At 36.8% G+C, this 21,045-nt stretch overlaps 2 protein-coding genes and 1 long non-coding RNA gene across 3 annotated transcripts in view; 1 reads left to right on the top strand and 2 right to left on the bottom strand.

Moving 5' to 3' along the window:
• The window catches only part of LOC100374768 (stress-induced-phosphoprotein 1-like), a 37,944-nt gene extending 23,905 nt beyond the window's left edge, over window positions 1-14,039 (bottom strand). Inside the window, exons 1-2 of the mRNA XM_085491859.1 lie at window positions 13,951-14,039; window positions 13,219-13,428 (exon numbers count right to left, since the gene is read on the bottom strand). Of these exons, the coding sequence (XP_085347985.1) occupies window positions 13,219-13,428; window positions 13,951-13,971 (231 nt within the window). The 5' untranslated portion in view covers window positions 13,972-14,039. The remainder of the gene's footprint in view (window positions 1-13,218; window positions 13,429-13,950) is intronic.
• LOC146748227 (uncharacterized) lies at window positions 7,938-11,041 on the bottom strand. The gene is made up of 2 exons (XR_014926766.1): window positions 10,920-11,041; window positions 7,938-8,098 (listed from the first exon to the last, which is right to left on the bottom strand). It is a non-coding gene; the product is annotated as an uncharacterized LOC146748227 (long non-coding RNA).
• A 2,120-nt stretch (window positions 14,040-16,159) lies between the features above and the next one.
• On the top strand, window positions 16,160-20,515 carry LOC102806576 (E3 ubiquitin-protein ligase TRIM63-like). Its single transcript, XM_085504815.1, has 5 exons — window positions 16,160-16,692; window positions 17,144-17,239; window positions 17,576-17,809; window positions 18,108-18,130; window positions 18,362-20,515. Exons 1-5 carry the CDS (start codon window positions 16,288-16,290, stop codon window positions 19,104-19,106), a joined length of 1,503 nt encoding a protein of 500 aa, XP_085360941.1. The 5' UTR covers window positions 16,160-16,287; the 3' UTR covers window positions 19,107-20,515.
• The last annotated feature ends 530 nt before the right edge of the window (window positions 20,516-21,045 follow it).

The raw sequence follows: 21,045 nt of genomic DNA, 5'->3' as shown, positions 1-21,045 counted from the left end.
TACATGTATAACAGTACTATTTTTACTGTAGGTGTGTTTTATTTAGTGAATAAACACGAACATAATTGAAATGAATGTCTCTCTGCTGTGTTACATCGAGGAAAACGTGCAAATGGGTACTAAAGTAAATATTTCGTGACCCCGTTCAGTGAGTTAATAATCTTGAACATTAATGAAACTTACAGGGTTAAAACATAGTTCTATAATCGATAACTGTGTCAAATTTCAGCTTTATAGTTTGATTTCCATATATTTCATGCAGTGTTGAATCAGGCCATGCGACGATGTCAACAGCGTATCAATACCCGGAAGTGTAATAAAGCTGTTGACGTGCGTTCGTTTTTTAGACGCACCGGAGATCTTGGCGAGAATTACAATGTACTCTTTCGAGATTAAAAAAAAAAAAAAGCCATTTGATTGGAGAAAACATGTATACAGTAAAACACCCACAAAACAGTACTTGTGCAGAGTAATATTTGGTGTGGGTACTATCATCCCGAGAATTCCTTTTGTACTCCACCTCTCACTCTAACCCTACCCCTCCATCCCTAATTCAATTGTGTATGCCCCTTCTTTAGGAATGACATATTTATATAAAGTGGTGGAGGGTAGGGATACAGTTAGGAATGTGGGGACATAAAGAATTCGTTTGACTTTGTACATCTCTAAATTAAGGCTACAGAACTTTACAATGTGCATAATAATATTATGAAAATTATATACTAGTAATCTGTGCTGATAATGTTTGTCTTTTCACCAACATATTTTACACTGAAGTACTTGTTGATGTTAGTAACATATACTATGTTATCAGATTTACTGAGATTTAAAAATATTGATTACTGTAAAATCTGTATTAGAAGCCGCGATACAATGAAACAAAGGGATGCAGCTTCTATTAGAGCATCTACACATATGAGAAATGGTGAATTTTTGGTTCTCAGTTGTTCAAAAAGAATTAAATTAGAAATGCGACTTTTAATACTGATTTAACGGTACTACAATTTGGCAAACTGGAGAGGAGCACTGCTCAGCATGACTTAGTGTATTGTAACAACATCAATAAAACTGAAAAAAAAATATTGCAGAATGTAATCAACATCTGACAGTATTTCAACATCCAATATGTGGGCTGTAAAATTATTTGTAGTTATGTAATTATTTATTTTTATTGTTCATCCTCGTATTCCTGTTCATAATCTGCTTGGGCTGCCTCCTCATCTTCATCAAGTTCACGCACATTATCCTCTACAAGTTCATATTCTTCTTCCTCTTCTTCTATAATATCCACTTCAAGATTTTCTGTATCTGCTGACTGCATTTCTTCCACTATTAGATTAGATGTATCTTTGCTGTCAACTTCTTGGTTTTGTCCTGTGTTTGTACAATTCTTGCACCTGCATCCAGGTCCACACTCTTTGTTAATTTTAAAACAGCAACATCGACGTGTAGTGCAGCCAGTCTTACATCCACACCCCTTTGTATACTCAAATACAGTGGCTTCTACCATTTCCATATTTTCTTTTGTATCCCAAATAATTTGTAAACTGTTGTTTTGTAAGCTAAAACCATGATCTCCATATTCAGGCAGTACAATTTCACTTTCATGAGCCTGGTTCCAAATTTTTGAAACAAAGCAAGAACGTGACCAGTGAAAATAAAGCGCTGTTGGATTTGGCATCCATTCTTCTTCGCCACGAATTCTACTTTGAATAACATTTCGAATCTTGTGCAACCAAAGGTGATGAAGATGTAATTCATCATTATGTGGTGTATCATGTTTCATTGATTTGTACATATCATCTGGATTAGAATAATCCCCTGAAAATTCACTTAAATAACGTTTGAAATAAAGTGTTCCAATCAATCTGTAAAATGATAAGAGACCTTCATTACAGTCACAATCGCTTAGACTTCCTTTCGCCTGGACAGATTTTCCTGATATGAAACTAGAATGTTGAAAAAATACATTGAGAAAAGCAGCTTTACCAAATCCAACAAAAAAAGAAATATAGTCACAACCTGAAACAATATACATAGATTGGAGGAGTTTGCCTCTTTCATGTGGTTGTATATCCGCCAAATCTGGATCTCTTTGAAGGGCATCATTTAATTTATTTAAAAATAAATAAGATAAATCACCAGACCTGGCACTTAGTTGTATTATCACCTCCTTTGTACCACCGATATCACCATCTAAATAATCTAACTCACCAGATGACATGTAAGGTAAACCTATATGGTAAACGTCTGTATCTGGTGAGTATATCAATATTTTTGAATACTGTGTTTTAATCGCATGTAACCACACCAAAGTGTCAGTCTCTTCATGATTACTATGAAATGCAGAATTTTCATGAATAATGCCATCGCATACGTAAAAAGCTTTACCTCGATTGTTTCCTTCAAACCCACCAGCTACAAGAAATGTCTTACTGGTACCAAGATGGGCAGTTATGAGATGAGGCAATTCATTACAAAGAAGTTTAATTAACAAATTTTTGTTCGTTCTTTCTCCTAGGAACACCATCCAGTGTTCTTTAGGGAGAGGAGTATCTAAACGTATATAATCATAAACTTTACAGTTTGGTTTCTTTAGGTCCCTCCTATCTCTCTCTAATGTTTTAGGACTAGGTTTTTCTGCAGATAAAGAACCTGGATCATCAAATAACAAGTGGACTGCCTGTGTGTAATATGTGAAGTGTGGTATGATCCAGCGGCGGAGGAGATAAAGAAGGTAGTCATGGAATGTTTTATGATATGTACGGATAGGTGCACTTTGTATTACAAACATTCCTTCTAATATTACTAACTGTGGAACCCATCCATTTGGTAAATTATCAGTGACTATTTTTTCTTTCTCATAGCGTGACTTAAATACTTTTGTACTGTTTGATTTTGTTGATTGATGATGCATTGTACCATCTGAATTGCATATGGCCCTAGGAAGAGCAATAAACTGCTTGAAAGAATCTATTGGGGTACCTGTTTTAATTGAGTAAGAGATTTGCTTTTTTAGGCACAAATCAAGCAACTTTTTATCCTGATCACTACTTCGAACCTTTTTCTTTTTGGTTGTTATTGATGTGAATGTTCTTAACCTTTTTTTTCTTACAGGGGCATCTGTACTGGGCAAGTGTAATAACCTGCTATTGATGTAATGTGACAGTGCTGTTTTTCCTGTTTCATAAAAAATTTTCAGGTCTTCATGTACTGAACCTGATGCTATTTCAGTAGTGAAAAGTTTCTGTAAACCTCTGTTACTTTCAGCTACAGTGAAAGCTGAAGACTGACATGCTTTGCTGAAATATTTTTTACAAATTTCATTCTCGGCCTCACACACTGATTTCTGCTCATCTTTGTATTTTTTCAGTTTCATTTCTGATTCTGGTAATAACTGTGCTTCAAGATTATTTTGACAGGCAGCACGGTATGGTAAATACACTGCCATATTATCAAGTAATTCTGGGGATGGCTTGTTGATAGATGTCTTGACATGTAAATTTATTAAAGACTCATGGGCTTCATCCAAAGCCAATTCTCGCCAAGTACACCCACTTAAAGATGCAGAAAATCCACCTGACTTGAGATGCTCTAGAATGTTCTTTGGCATTGTAATAATGTCCATCAGATGTTTAGGTATTAAACGCAAGTAAGTAGGACGATCATAAGCATGGAATAGTGGAGCCAGCATTTTGATGGCTCCAACTCGAAGTAGCCAGTTAGAACTTCTAAATCCCAAAAATAATGAAATATAACCAAAACAATCTCTATGTATGAAATTTGACCAAAACTGGAAGGTATCATCTTTCATATTACATGTTTCCAGAAACTCTGAAAATTCCTCTTCTAAACCAGAAATTTTGATTTCCATTTCTTCCAAAATTTCCAAAATATTTTTTAATTGATTGTCATTATCAAAATCATATGTTCTGAGAGACAATTTACAAACTTGTTTCAAGATCTCATCACAATTCATGTCGCATTTCCAGAGATCTTTGTTGACTGCTTGGCGGTAAGTGAAAAACTCTGATATTTGGTGTCTGTACATTGCCTCCCATGCATGTAATATAAATTTGTGACATCTTTTGAAGTTGTGACATTGCAACAGAGAAGTCAGTAAGCCATCCTCTTTGAAAGTTTCCTTGGCAATATCCTTTAATCCTGCCTCCATGTATATTTTGAATATGACTGGTTGAGTGTTTTTTAACAAATGCCAATCCCCTGGAAATGCTATTAACCAATGAAGTTCAGATGAATATTCATGCCTCAATTTTACCAAAATGTCAAATGTTTTGCCATCTCCAACAACAACTAAATATTTTAATCTTTTCCCTATTTTAAAAATATGGTGTAGTTTTTCAACTACATGCTTTACTGTATCAATATTGTCGCAGGGTTCATTCAAAACCCCAAGGTAGATTGCCTTAGCTTTCTCTGTTATAGGGGGGTGATGATGAGACAACATAGATTTCACATTTGGTAAAACAAATGAAGATTTCAGTTCAAATATGGAATGTTTTTGTAGAATGTAATTAAATAATTCTGTTCTAGTATTGTTAAGAGCACTCTTTTCATTTTCAGAGAGGTTAAAGTCATCAGGAGATATATTCTGAGTAGGAGGTGCACTTTGAAGACTCATATATGGTAAAAAATGGTGTAGACTATCAACATGTGATTTAACAGTCTTTACACTGGTTACTGTTTTCCTTTTTTTAGCATTAGGTGGATCATCATCCCCAGATATACGTGTTGCTGCATTGTATATATTGGGGTCAAAGATGCTAATCATTGATTTGTTAACAATTTCAGGTTCTAATAACTGTACATTGACCACCATCCATGGTTTTAGTATCATGTCAGGCACGGATAAATCAAACAGATCAACATTACTTAGTTTCTCGTTGGATATAAGAAGACTGTAGTTTTCAAGATGATCACAGAGTAGAAATAATGGTTCTACTGTATCATATTTTAATCCAAATACATGTGTTAATTCACCTTTATCAGAATATACTTTTACAGGACATTTTAACAAAAATGATAAACATATCAATTCTGTTTCATTGCCAGGAACATCAGAATTACACAACTGATCAGCTCTTGCAGCAAAAGTAGGAAACCTACTTGTTAGTAAAACAGATTGATCGTGACTTGAAAGGGTTTCTTCAAAAAAGTCATAGCTGTCTGGAGAAAGTAGTACATTAGCAATGGCCTTTCTGACAGCACACACTAGTTCTAATTCAAAGTTACACAGTTCCTCAAGTTCTGGTTGTCCATCATCATTTCTGCTGCACAAACGTAATGCACGAGAAGAACAAATAGCAATACATCTGAATAAGGAATCAGAGTCATTATTCACTTTAATCAATTTTAATTCAGAAAAAATTCTTTCTCTTGTACTGCCAGGCATGAAGTCATCCCCTGAATACTTCAAAGAATTTGGTTTTGGTTCTACAGCCTGATAAGATGTCCCATGAATGCCTCTGTTTTTAAAATCAGCTCTTACAGCTGCATGTGGTTGGCCAACATCAATGTTGTCAACTGAAGTAATGGCAAATGCATCTTGGGTAAACGAGTTTGCGAACTCTTCATCAATGATATCAGTAACGACCCGATTCATATGTTCTCTGCATGTAGTTTTTGAACTGACAAGCCCGAATGAATTAAACAAATTAGCCAACTTAGAGGAACCACTGTACGTGTCAATGCTATCGCTCAATATTAAGTGTAGTGGATAAGAACAATTGCTATTCTTCAGAAATAATAAATGACACACATTAAAGAATAAACGCAAGTATTTTTTGTGTTTAAAAATGGAGGATTCTCTGTAAAATCCCATATAATGTTCCCCCCAAGAAAATTTATTTCTGAACATTTCTACTCGTTCAACATTACTTTTTGTGATAAGAAAAACAAAATTCCACAAAACTGGATCAATATCATTTATGACTTCATTGATTTTAAGTTTAGACAGATTAGGATGACAACTGTGTTTGGCAATGAATCTATTTGCTTGGTTATACAGTCTCTCATTCAGATCTTCAGAAGCTGCATAAAGAATAGACATTGAACTTGGACTTTTTTCTTTTGTGCTCTGCAACAATTGGTTTTCAAGTTTTGTGCATGTTTCCTGTATTTTGACAATTGTACCACGTGTATTGTGATATAGCACATGTAAAATTTCCCTAGTATTTGTACCGTGTCGGAGTATAAGTGTACCATAATAAGGCTTGACAACACCTCCAGATTTTATTGTGGAAAATGTAATGTGATGGCCAAAAATGTTTGTCAATTCATGTTTCAGCTGTGTTGTAGATTTGTTTGTGTAATATTCCAGTGTTTTATCAAGTGTATATTTATTACTCATTTCTGTAATCACTTGTTGATATTTGTCTCGAGCTTCTTGAAGAAGTAGTGGGTCTTTTTTAAGCAGCTTATCTGCTACATAACATGTAACTATGTACATTGCTTCTAACTCTATATCATGGACATTACCCATGCACATTTCTTGTTGTATGTCATCTACAATTTTTTTTAAGGTTGCATTATCCGAGAGGAAACCTTGATTTTGTTTTTTAATACAATCTAACGTTCTATATAAATTCATGTAACATGAACCACACAGAGGACTGTCAGATGTCAACTCAACATTTAGGTAATCTCCCTGATCCCTGCAGTGAGCTAAAATTATTTCAGGGCTTGGGGGGTATCGAACACTACCAACAATAACAATACCACAATCTGGAATAGTACAATGAACTCTATTCCTTTTCCGCCATAAATCATAGTGGTCACTGCACAGAGGAACTAAATCTGGAATGTCATCTGTTAAGTGCACTGCTCGGGAAAAAATGGCTTTAAAAAGTTGTTTATCATTGACAGTAGCTGTAACATTACTACTGTTTTGGCTGTCAGTACAAATGAAGCATGATGACTCAACTCTTTTTCTTTTGTCAACAAGAGCACTGGCAGTGTTTGATGCTTTTTGTTTGAATTCCTGTTCTATTTTTACTTCACAGGATGAACATATACACATATACTGATTAACACCATATTTTGTTCCCATCCAATCTATAAAGTCACTAGATTTATTTATTTTATGGTACCACCGAGAACTAGATTGACAAGAACACATACCACAAGGACCACAGTTTGGTTTACTAGGATGGGCCTGTTTAGCCAAAGATCTAACCCCACCTAATCCAGAAATATTAATGTAAATTTTATTAGGTAAAGGACAAGGTATGACATATTTAAGTGGCCTTCCAGCAGCTATGAGTTTAAATTGTTGTTTATCTATCCCTGTGATTTTCATTACAGTTTGCACCAAGTCACTGACATTAAGAGATGTCAAAGGAACTGTAAATAGTTTGTCATTTAGTGCAATGTTAACACAAGTGCATGACCAGACCTGCAGGAATTTCTTCTTCTTGTTTCTAAGTTTATTAACCCTTGACATTCTCGTCCTAATATCAGTCAATACCAGTTTAATTTTTTTCTCAGATCCATGGTTTCTTTTTAAAGATTCTATTGTACACCATCGTTTGTTAATTATATTAATTTCTTTCACAACAGATGTTTTACAAAGAGAATGTTTTGCAACATTAGAAGGAGGACATCTTTTTTTCAGCTTTATGTATGACTGATAAAGTGACCGGAAATCCTTGGCAGTTTTATCATCACCACATACACTAGACATTTTTTCTACCCAATATTTGTTTATTTCTCTGACAAAATTTGTGTACTGCCTGAAATGCAGTACAGCAAAAGCTTTCACCCTAGTGCTACATTTTTTGGTTACTTTCAATAAAAATTGCTTTCGCTGAGTTATTAAATTTTTAACTCTGCATAAAGTAACGTGAATGGGTGAATCACCCCTTTCAGCCAACCGATAGAGTTTAATAATAAAAAATAAATTACTCCTACTAATACCGTTCAGAGTTGAACTTCGTTTAATCCTTTTAACAAAGGCCATTACAACAGACAAGTGAATTCACCTCTAAAGCAACAAGAAAAAGAGAAATCCAATAGAACAATCTTCACCAAAATACAGCTTTACAATCAGCTACTGGAACACAGTAATCATTTGGGCACTCTGAAAAAAAAAAGAATACATTTTTTTTATTATTAAAATGTTTGGCCTCAAAAATTATACAATTTATTCAGTAATCAATTGAAAGCTTTACCCCCAGGGAATGTAACAAAATTATAGGGTATATGCAGTGTAGGAAATTTGTCCAGATTACATACCAGACATCAGGGCTGGTAACTTTCAAAAGTTACAAGCCCTGCTAAAATGTTACCAGTCCCGCACATTTTTTCAATTATTTTCGCACACACACACACACAAATAAACACAAGTTGTATACAATATACTATGCACGGTTTATTTTAACAACAAAGTAGCTGTAGAGAACATGCATATTCAGAACATGATATATCAGACGTCTGTGTCACTGTTGCTCTCGGCTAGATCAGAAAAATCTGAACCATAGTCAGAATCTAATCCAGCTACCAAATGAGCATCACCATCACCATCTGTTTCAGCTTCTGCAACTTCCTCCTCATCAAGTGCTTCAGCAGCTCTCTGCTGCTCTACTGCTTCATCTACTGCCTGTATAGCACTCAACTTCTTTCTCCTCTGTCCTTCCATAAAACTTGGTTTTTTAAAAAAATTAGTATTTATTGATTTTCAGCCCCCAAGTGACTGTGGGTGGAGCATTCTTTGCGTCGAATATCGATTTGGCTTGTTTATGACCAATTGACATTTCATGGCATGTGAGGGCATCATGTCTTAAATTGGTACAGCCGGTTACAAACGATCCCTTTCCGTACTTACGGAGTTTGTCTGGTATTTTGCGGTTTGATAACGGCCCGTAAATAGCCCAGCAGATACGGCAATACACCGTATGATTACCGGTGTCATCGGTGACTAGCCCTGCGTACAGTGCTGTGTGTACGGGGACGCGTTCGGTTGATAGATGTCCCCACCACAGCCCTGCGTACCTCCATAGACAAAGTCCGGGACTTTGAAAAATATAATTTTTTTAATGAAATAACATGCCCAGGTACCAAAAATGATGATCGATCACCAGATATATCCAGAACTCCCAGTTCGGAGTCCAATTGTGGATGGAATCGGCTACTTTGCCCTAAAAACAAACACATTCTCTTGCGTGAATGAAATTAAAAATGGCGGCGTTTGGTGGATAATTCCTCCGGTATCAACGCGTTTACATTTTGTCCGTCTTTACTAGTCGCTTTTTAAAGACATTTCAAGTTTCAGATAACTTTGTAATGGTTGTTACGGATAACTATCGTCATTTCAACCGATTTCGGCTGGGAAACTACTTATTTTTAACTTGCGCACCAATTACGGTGCGCTCCCCGACTTTGTCTATGGAGGTACGCAGGGCTGTGGTTGGGACATCTATCAACCGAACGCGTCCCCGTAAACACAGCACTGTACGCAGGGCTACATCGGTGACCAGCCATTCTTTGAACTCCGTCTTCCAGCTTGGAACGATTTTGCGAGTACGTTTTGACTGGTCATACTCCTTATTTGCCGCAATTCTATCGATGCTCGACTTCTGTTTCTTTGTTGGAGGGTCTATCCCCAAAAAACGATACATGTTGTACGCGAAATGAAAACTTTGTAAACAAACTACTCAACGATAGAACTGGTCAGGGGTCACCGGAAGTGTCACTGCACCATGGGAGATAGGACCTGACCCGAGGTCACGTACCTATTATTATGTTAATAAGTCAATGGATTCCGTGTTGTGGGTTGAGAATGGGTGTCGGCAAGTCGCGATGTGCGACGGCAATGCAATATTTTCATAGTTTTGGCTGATCACGTTTCTGTTTAAAATGTTTAGAGCACATATAAAGAATGGTAGCTTGTTTTTATTTTAATTTCGGCGGAAGAATGTGGTAACATGTTACCCGACCACCGGACAGGGAAGTTTGAAATTCAACCAGTCCGATACGAAAGTTACCCGTCTCGGGCGTGCGGACGGGCAGGAATTTCCTACACTGGTATATGTATGCCTGAACCATATCCTTGGTAGGTGGGTAGGTTTGATATGCTATGATTCAAGAAGCGAGATGTATTAATTTTGTAATCGTGCAATACAAACATGCCAAAATTTAATAAAATACAGTCTTGGGTCCAGTCTTGTACAACATTATTTTTTTTGCCCAAGGTTTGTGAAGTGATGGGGGGTATAATACCTGACAGGGCTTCCCAGTATAGAGCATTAATGCTCCTACCATATATCCAAAACAATTTTGTGGAAAAAACAGTTAATGAACCAGCTGTGTTGTGCTTACTTACTTATCTTCATAAATTTCACAAATCAAACCCAAAAATTGGTTTCTAATGACATCAATGTGCATTGCACTCATTGATTGGCTGGTTGGTTTCAATTGAACATTGAATTTTTCAAAGAGTGTATTTCTGGTAGTTATTATACACAGTACTGTTAGTAATATGAGGGTATCACGATGATACCGGGTATATGTACGAAGACAGTACAGCGGGAGTATCGACCGACGAACAGCGGAGGTCGATGCAATCACGTAAATTCAAGATATCTAAAATACATATGTTTTTCTAAAAATGACTGGCAAGAGCCTGGGCGCCGCCATTTTGAAAACACCATAGTCGATATAGGCTATATTTGAGCACGATTTAATACTATTAGGGGAGCTTGTGCAAACACTTAATGGTTGTGTCTACCTGCAAAGCATTATATACTCCTTAAGTAAGATCATATTTGACACATTCTTTGCAGGCCATGCTTTTCATGCAGTGTTTTAGTAGGCCTTGAACACCGACAGTCAGATCACGAATTAAACTGCTACGAGGTATCACAATCAATAAAACAATCTAAAAACAAATCAGACGTGCTTACCTTTGTTAGTAACAAAAGCGATCCTCTTCTACGGGAGAAGAATAGGTTTAAGATGCCAAAAATCTACTGAAACTACCTCTGACAAAAATCATAACGGTCACCAAGTAAGCAGTGAGGGCGCTGTTCATTCAAATCACATTTCGTAATATTTTATGTTAATGAGGAGCCGCCTTTTAGACTGATAAAGAAGATTTTCCAAATTTGTTAACTCTGGCCTCATTGGCTTTAACTGCCCCAATCCATACTGCTGATTGTGAAAGGGGTTTCAGTGCCCAGAACCAGATTAAAACAGCTGCTAGAAATAGGCTGTCCTCTGCAAGAGTTGATGACTTGCTAATAGTCAAACTTGAAGGTGACCCAATTGAAACATTTGACTTTAATGCAGCATTACAACATTGGAGAAAATCTAAAGACAGAAAGATATTCCACACAAGTTGAATAAATGTTTTTATTTCACATGAACATCTTTGAACATTTTATTACTAAGTAACAAACATTAACGACCACTACTGTACAGTTGTAACCACTTTAACCATCTTCTTTTCACTTAACTGTAATGTTGTTATTGTAACACAAAACTGGAAATAAAACTACATGTTATGATGTAATATAATCAGTTCTATGTTTGACTTGTGTTGACCCAATTTTTGGCAAAATGGCCCCATTTTTGGGGGGTCATGGGGCCATTGGACCCCACTTTTTTCAAACCTTGGCACAACACTGTGGATCTAGTAACATTTTCTCAGCACATGTTTTGAATAAGTATTAATTTAAACCATATCTTTCAAAAAAGAAAAGTTGAATACACAGTTAATTACTACCGGATTCTGTCGTAAATTCGCCCTGAGCCGTTAAACGGCAGTTTGGGTTTTTAAAAAAATTAAAGTGAACCAATTTTGGGGCGATCTTTCAGCAGTTTTTTAGGGCGTTATTTTAACCTTTTCTGATGCCTTCAAGTTTCATTGTAGTCATTCAAGAGTATGAACTATGATGTTTATTGCGACTAGCGTGAATGGGTAACCTTCGTTTCAACAATGAGCTGTTATCACTGTAAACAATGTTAAATTATTCTTCAAATGCTCAGTTTATTTTTTGAAAACAACTAATTTTGTTATTTAAAAACAAATCATGCCGCTTTCTAATCAAAATCCATGCCAAAAGATCGTACAACACAGAGGTACAACATTATCGGCAAATCTCTTCCGTGCTGCATTCAATAACATTAACATATTTAAATGAGATATGATAATTAGAACACATTGGCATCAACATCGTTTTCATTGGTTAATTAGCGATTTTACCTTTCAGGTCAAAGAACATCATCCCAGGTCAAAACATTGCAGATATTCATTTCTACAGCATCGAGCGTTTAAAATGCGACCGGAATCATTCGCTTATGATGAAATGAGTTGAAATTTATTGGGCATTTCATAACAATTCAACAAATTAGGTTATTACAATCATTACTAGGTAATAATCAACAATTAGCAATGGCAGCATGACCGGATTTCGCTACCGTGATCATATTCGTTTTTATTTGAAACTTCTTTTAGAATATACTTTCGTTACTAATAAAATGAAAAAAATAATTGTATTTGGCACACGAGGTTGGTTCGTTAATGTGATTTTTTTTGGAGAAAGATGCACTGGGTGACATTGTAATGAAATTTAAGGCGGTCTACTTTTTAATCCAGCAAGAAAAAAAATGTATAAAATTTTAGATTAGCTTCTGCAATAGTTTTTTTTTTTCGTTTTGGGGGGTCCAACTGCCGGTGTTGAAAGTCGGCGTAGGTGGATTTTTCAATGAAAAAAAAAAGTCCCCAAAAAATATTTGATGATCATTTTTTTAACCCCAAATAAGGGCCCACCAGCTGTTAAATCACCCAGGGTGATTTTCGGATTGGTGAATTTAAGGCAGAATCCAGTAGTATTCAAAATAAATTGATCTGTGATTTCATTCAATTGTATAAATTGCAATATAATAAATGGCAAAGTTTCTGACACTGTTACTGGTGTGTCTCGTGCATGTCATAACAATCGTCAATGTGTGTATTTAGCGCACACTCATAAAAATGTTTTGAACTAACCAATTATGATCAGGTAAAGTTCAAGACGCGCATAGCAAACCAGTCAGCAAGACAGCTGTCAAAGTTGCTGTTTTGGCGTTCGGAACAATAAAATACCATTGAGAATAATTCTGCACAGACACGAACAAATACCACCCCTCACCCCCATCACACACAAAAAATTAATTACGCAAGATGGAATGACATGGCCTTATTTTTATATGCCTACTTACTTTGGCCCAGTCAGGTTTGATTTCCACAGTCTTACAACCATCGTCATAGGCTTTCTGATAATTGCCACATTTGGCATATGCAGCTGATCGGTTACTGTACAACACATGGTTAGTAGGATCTATAGCAATAGCATCTGTGTAAAATTGTACAGCCTCTTGTGATTTACCAGCTTGCAAAGCTGCATTACCTTGCGTCTTCAAAGCATCAACCTGTCAATAAATGAGTAAAAAATAATTCAGTAAAAAAATGGAAGAAAAAAACAAAGAAATAAAAACAAAACAAAAACGGAGAGGGTGTTCTATCTTTTCCAGATATCTTTACTGACATTCTGTGCTACCCAAGTGATTAAATTTCCATCGCTGGAGCATTTATAGGTTAAATTCAATATCCAAGGTCGAGTACAGCCGACCACTTTTTAAGCTAAGACGATGATAGGCTTGTGAGTAACCAGGAGTACAGTGTTATAATAGATACTGTAATATACGTATATTAACGATTTTGACAAATGACAGAAACATTCACTATACTGTGAGTATAAAAGACTGATCACGATTGACAGTAACGTTTTATATGTTATTGGAGTAGAAATTTCGAGAAGCTCGCACTGTACTATTCACTACCATACCAACCACTATAGAAAATCAGCTTCCACATTACAGTGAATATTTAGTAAAATCATACAAATATTAAGTTTCGGGTAGTTAAAAAAACGTTGATAACGACGAATTTACCTGAGATTTGTTGGTGGCCATCTCTTACTGTGTTACATGCGTTAGAAATTTCGGGAAGCATGCTCTACCTCCTAGGCCGCTAGAAAATATTCGTATTTTTTATCATAACACGGAAGTGTAATTGTGGCATATCAGTACGTTGTATAAACTATTTACTTTGATAGGATAACTTATTGACCTGATAAAATTGTTAAAATAAATAATTGTTAATATTTGTATTGTAATTACGCCCAGATAATTAATCAGAACCAGTGTAATTTCTGGCAAGTTAAGTGGTTTGTAAAACATGTCTATTTTTGGACAGAAGTGGCGCACTATAAAGGTCAATTTAGGCCAACAGTTACTTGTGTTTCGGTTCTCTTTGTATATAAAGTTAGAATTGCATAAAGTCACTTGGGTATTTTTTCAATAAAATAAAATATTATGGGAGTGTATAAATGGCGAAAGCCGCGTTACAGTTAAATAAAAGTTGTGTCCCTTGTTATTATTAAGGTAAGAAGTTACATGATTGGATGAATTATTTTTAAAATTTTAAATGCTACTGACAATGTAACAAAAAACCAAACAATGCATGTTTAGTAATTACTCACTTATCCGTGTGCTGGCAAATATGACCGAAATTCGTGCATATACTTTGCATACTATTAACAATCGGGTTATTTGTACATTTTTTTAATTTTTCTTGAACGTGCCAACATTTCTTCTCTGCAGCACCTTGCATGCAATTTTATTTATGTTTTTCTCAATGTCTAGCTTGCATTTGTTTTCAACAAATCTTCCAACCACCCCCATGATTTCAAGTGGTCGGTCCCTAATAGTGCAGATGGACGCAGCATATCAAGACATTTAGCGGAAGTTAATTTCGAATAAATTACTGAGCTTCTTTGTAAAATTTATTGCTTTTAAGATCAGCAGGACATTTTTTCATTTATAGTAAGTATTAATAAATAAGCAAAGACCAGTAGACAAGATACAAGTCCGATGGGTTTTGTCAGCTGTTGCTTGCTGCCCTCAACGTCATGTTTGATCCTACGTAGCAAATCGAGAATCGAGTTGAGAGTTATGTTCAGAAAAATATACTAGTAACCATGGAGCTAAAAAAAGCTCCATGATATGACCAAGCTAAGGTGAGTATCATTACATTGACATATTGTCAACACCGGAAATATATAACGGTGAATCAAGTGGTGAAGACTATATTATGTCAATTCACGAAATCTCCAAAAAATAAAAAATAAATGAAGGAGGCATGGTTAGAACTTAGTATCAGTACCTTTCTGAGGAATATGTAGAGATAAAGGGCAGTGGTCGTTAAGGAGCGCAAGGTACTAGTAGTATTTTACACGCGTTGTACATGGCTATGTGTTCCATACCGATCACGACGCAACAAGGCGACCACCGCCCTTTAAGCCCTCTGATTTCAGTGTTATACTGGTTATACCACGGTTAGAAAAATGTTGAACTTTGACCACTATTCTAGTCGAAGTACATAATTAAGGATGGGATGCTTGTTAATTGAACTAATAAAAGATGAAGATAACATTTAAGACATACCATGTCATATATATTTAGTAAGCAGAATATCACAGCATATAAAAAACAGAGTGTTTGGTAGTATTAAGTACCCTCCTAGTTTTTGACAAAATGTAGAACTTTTACTAAAAACTACCAAGGAACCCACCGACAAATCACTGTCCCGATTAACTAATATATAAATATTTTCTATCATATTTGATTGTTTTATACGTCAATTAGTTTTCAGTTTATTTTCAGTTACGATATTATGTCTAATACTTAAGTTGTCAGTAATAAAAGAGTTTTACAGTATGACAAACAGTGACAGTTTTATGTAGGTTGTGTAACACGCCACCCAGAGACAAGGGTCAATGAGATCGATGTCAGATGCGTGCATTATAAACATGGCCACCTAAAGTTTACTGTAATATTGTCGATAGGTACATACTAGTATTATGGATATAATCAAATAATGTGTAAAAGAAATTTAAATTATCTCACTGTAGAATAGAAAGAATATTACTCAATAATAGATATATATATAGCATGTATATATTATAATGAATGACAATCAATTGGTTCATATTGTGACGCTTCTACTAGTGTTTAAATTATCATTTACTAAACAGAGCGCCACCTGTGTGTGAGTTTTCAATCTAAATTGTTTGTATGAATCGAACATCGGCACGTCACATGAAAAGCGGTAGTGCCATTAGAAGGAGGGAGAACACCGTGCCATATACTGTTATATTCAGTATTTTATTTCAACACATTGTTTCCCCAGTAGTCCATTCTGCGTATTGCCGTCCTAAATACTGCTTCATGGCTGCTGCTGCTAAATGCTCTAACCGAACTGGTAGTTTAGAAAGCGAGCTGACGTGTCCTGTGTGCTGGGAAATCTTCAAGCAGCCGCTGAAGCTACCTTGCGAGCACGACCTCTGCCGAGAATGTGCCGACAGTTTGTTGAAATCGCAGTTCGCGATCAGCGGGAGGCAGCCACGAAGTTTTCGCTGTCCGGAATGCAGGGAGAAAGTCGTCATAGACGGTCGTGGCATCGACAGTCTACGTCGAAATGTTCGTCTACAGAACATCATTGAGAGGTTTGTTTGCGGGAACACATCGACGACCCAGAAGGATGAGAATGTTGTCGACAATGCCGTAATGATTGAAAAGACCGCCAGCGCCAAGGCCTCAGTCGGTGCAAATCTATCCGTGGAACAGATAAAGGTACAGTAAAATCCGGCATACATCCAGTCAGTTACGTGTACACATTGTAGTACCTACTACCATTGGTGTGTTTACTATATGGGATTGATGGAGTCACCGGTGACAGCTGTGATTCTCCAGTGACACGCGAATAATAAAACATTGTTCATGTATGTAATTTATCTGCTTAAATGGAAAATGAAATTTGCCCATAACACTTATATACATATTATTTAGCTATCTTATAATCGGCTCAAATTATCTGTAGAATGTCTACGAGACACGGTTCCAAGTATAAACGTCGCGATCAACTGCCACTGCACATCCCCACTCGGTATTACACGAAGTTGGTCGTTAATTTTCTGACGTTGAGGTAATTGGGCGATTATGGGCTGACAACATAATGTTCCATCCAATTTTACGGAGATGCCCCTTGTTATAAATGATTAAAACACGTTGTTTACAATTCCAGGAAATTTTAGCTTCTGAGAACGAAGAGTTGTTTGTGGCCAACAACGAAATAGAAGATTTTATTGAGGAAATGGGCAATTTTAAATATCTGATCAAGGTACCTAAATATAGACATCTATTGTGTATTGTACGTCGTCACATTGATTGTTAAATATCCAGTAATATACCATTTCTCGTCCACCGTGAGATGTCGCGTAACAATCGAACGTAAAACATGACAACCAACGGACATAGCGTCGTTACAGTAACAAACGTGAAAATGGGGGGGGGTCCACACTTAATAATACTAGTATGCTATACACATTTGTTGGTGGTCAATTTAGTAAGAATTAAGGATATCTCAGCGCAATCTGGTATGGGGAAAATAACCACACTGAGAATATGCAGATAACTACATTCAAACTAATTTTATTTTTTCCGATCCAACTTCCAGAAAGATGCGGCGAAGTGCAAAGCGGCAGTCGACAGTGAAATCGACATGTTGATTAGCGCAATTCTGAAACGGAAGCAGTACATCAAAGAGAAAATAGTAAAACAACAGTTAGAGAAAATAAGAATGGTTGAACATCAAATTCGAGATTGTCGTAAGCTTCTTGGTCACGGTCTGAATACAGCTCTTTACATAGAAGATATTTTGGAGGAATTTGACGAAACTGCAATGGTCCAGGTGTGTGATGATCATTGCTACTTTAGATTGCGCCATCCAGTGGCAATATCTCTATAATATAATGGATGACAATACTTGGGACTAAGATGGTTGGGGCTCCCTTGGTTTTCAGGTCGTTGTGGTAAAACATATATATTTTACCTCTACGGTTTGACCATTTACCCTCCTGTAATAGAAACTATGGAACTGCTACGCAAATCGTATATTGTTATCTCTCTTTTCGTTTGACGAACCTCTCCCAACTCGCATGAAGATACATTTATCATACTGACGTTTTCTCTTTTTTCTCCTATTTCAGAATTTTGGGACCTTGAAGCAAAGGTAAATTGGTTTATACTATTTTCCTGAAAATAATAGAAACACACACATCGAAAATGTAAACTATAAAAAGTGGGTTATTTTCGGGACAATACATACTAGTATTGTAGAATACATGTACATGCCTTTTGAGTATAGTGCGTCGATCTTTTATGAATAAACTTGTCACTGTAGAAATATCATGAAACATGATGTGAAATGTAAACGAACATTCTGATGTATTTGTTTCCACAGTGTTACCCAAGCCAAAAGAAGTATTAATAAATCGTTACAGGAACCAATCATGGAACCACAGCTTGGTTTTGTCGTAGATTTCAAGCTACAAAAAGACGTGCTGGAAATGTTAGACATTATATCAAGTAAACCGAACATAAAACTTAGAGAAACTGCCTTACCCATGTTTTCACCCGTCCCTCTTATCCCATTTATCCCAGTCACAAGTGACAGTAAATCGCCGGTTACTATGGCAATTATATCCCAGGAATCAGCCCAGTTTTCACCAAGGTTTTCCATGCCTGATCTTCGATCTTTGTCAATATCTAGTATGACCCCATCCCCTCAGTACGGCGTTCATGCCTACAGGGAGGCAACCTCAAGGTCCGCCTCATCACTGCCTGTGCACTCTGCATCATACCACACTAACGCCTCAGGCTCTACGAAGGCGAAAAAAAAGGATTACTCGCTGTTATTAGTTGGTCGTCACCGTAGTTCCGGTCATCGCGATAAACGGAAAAATAATCAGCCGCCGATGACCGATGTCCCCAGAAACGTTTCCATAGCAACAAACGGCACACCAGCAGGTGCACCACAATCGTTTTACGAAGAATCTGACATGGTCGCCATGCCAACAGCATCACAGAATTCAGTGGATTCTCATGGACCAGATCAATCTTCGAACCATGGACCTGAATCATTGACAGAAGAGTCAAGCCCAACAGTTGAGACACCTGAAGGGGAAAGCCCATCGTATGTGCCCTGATGTGCACGAAATTGTATAATTAGGGTATTTCACAATCATAATAGATAATATGATCGGGGATATGATAAATGATCCCAATATACTTCGATAACATCTTTGTTGCCACGCCCATATAATTCAAAGTAAGAATGACGTCATTGGTATACTTTTAATTGTATACAACTATTGGTAAAGATTCCATACGAACATACCACCGGAGTCATGGTGATATGTCACTATGGAAACACTTCTATAATATCAAGGATGAACTATAACATTTGCTTATCTTCCTCTGTTACCGTATTGCTCTGAATAGTATGCATTTTATAGCAAGCTTTCAAGTTGTTGCTCTAATAGTAATTGCATAGTTATGCTAGACTTTTTCGTGTCATAAAAACAAATATTTTCTGAGTTGTTTAATAGTACAAATAAATTGCGAAAACACGGGGTACAATTGAGAGTTAGGGTGACGGTGTTCCCGATAAACACGGGTTAAATTGAGAGTTGGGGTGACGGTGTTCCCGATAAACACGGGGTACAATTGAGAGTTAGGGTGACGGTGTTCCAGACAACCACGGGGTAAAATTGAAAGTTGTGGTGACGGTGTTCCCGATAAACACGGGTTAAATTGAGAGTTGGGGTGACGGTGTTCCCGATAAACACGGGGTACAATTGAGAGTTAGGGTGACGGTGTTCCCGATAAACACGGGGTAAAATTGAGAGTTGGGGTGACGGTGTTCCCGATAAACACGGGGTACAATTGAGAGTTAGGGTGACGGTGTTCCAGACAACCACGGGGTAAAATTGAAAGTTGTGGTGACGGTGTTCCCGATAAACACGGGGTAAAATTGAGAGTTGGGGTGACGGTGTTCCCGATCACGGGGTAAAATTGAGAGTTAGGGTGACGGTGTTCCCGATAACCACGGGGTAAAATTGAAAGTTGTGGTGACGGTGTTCCCGATAAACACGGGGTAAAATTGAGAGTTGGGGTGACGGTGTTCCCGATAAACACGGGGTACAATTGAGAGTTAGGGTGACGGTGTTCCAGATAACCACGGGGTAAAATTGAAAGTTGTGGTGACGGTGTTCCCGATAAACACGGGGTAAAATTGAGAGTTGGGGTGACGGTGTTCCCGATAAACACGGGGTAAAATTGAGAGTTGGGGTGATGGTGTTCCCGATTTCGCGTTCATTCTGTAAATTCGCAATCTAATTGGATTATATATAACAACTTGGAAATATTTCATTATTACAAAATAAAACTGTTACAAGACTGTATACAAGTTTAGTTACCCAGAAAAGTACATCTAGCGACTCCAATTTATACTCATATACTTTTCACATCACATCACAACACATTATTTTAACTATTGTGATCAATATTTTTTGCTAATAAACGTATTCGTCATATTATTTTGGAAAATGGAAAACGTGTTCAATATAGAAAAGATTTTTCGGTTATAGAGGTTTCACCCATATTAGATAATAGCGCTGCATTGCGTTGCCAGTTTCATGGCTGCTTCACTTATTCCGAATGAATTCGAAGAAAGTCATTTTCAAAGCCTCATTTGATGACTATCGTTGGTGGCGTGTTTGGGGAATCCAGATTAGGCGCATTCAGTCGATGTTTGGAGAATAAAAGAAGAAAGTCTGAGACTGTCGCAAAGAAATGGTTTGTTAAACCGTGGCTCCGGGTATGCAAATAACATTCAAGATAAATAGCCCATTGGGAGTGACTTCCCAGTCAGCTATCTAAACGTACGCTGATGGTTGGTTTAGTTGTCCGTCGATGTTTCGTAATCCTCACCTACTAACTCTAGTTATATTTGGCTTTGTCTTCTAGGCATCTAGCATATACTAGTAGAAATACACATTTTATCCCATTTTTCGTTTATTCTAATCATTCTTTGGGGGAAATTATACCTTGACATTTCAAGATGTAACTGACGCAATGTTTTGA

Source organism: Saccoglossus kowalevskii, chromosome 2 (genome assembly GCF_978046115.1).
Source record: "Saccoglossus kowalevskii chromosome 2, keSacKowa6.1, whole genome shotgun sequence".
In the NCBI taxonomy this organism is placed as follows: Eukaryota; Metazoa; Hemichordata; class Enteropneusta; family Harrimaniidae; genus Saccoglossus; species Saccoglossus kowalevskii.
This window is presented reverse-complemented; position numbering and strand designations above follow the sequence as displayed.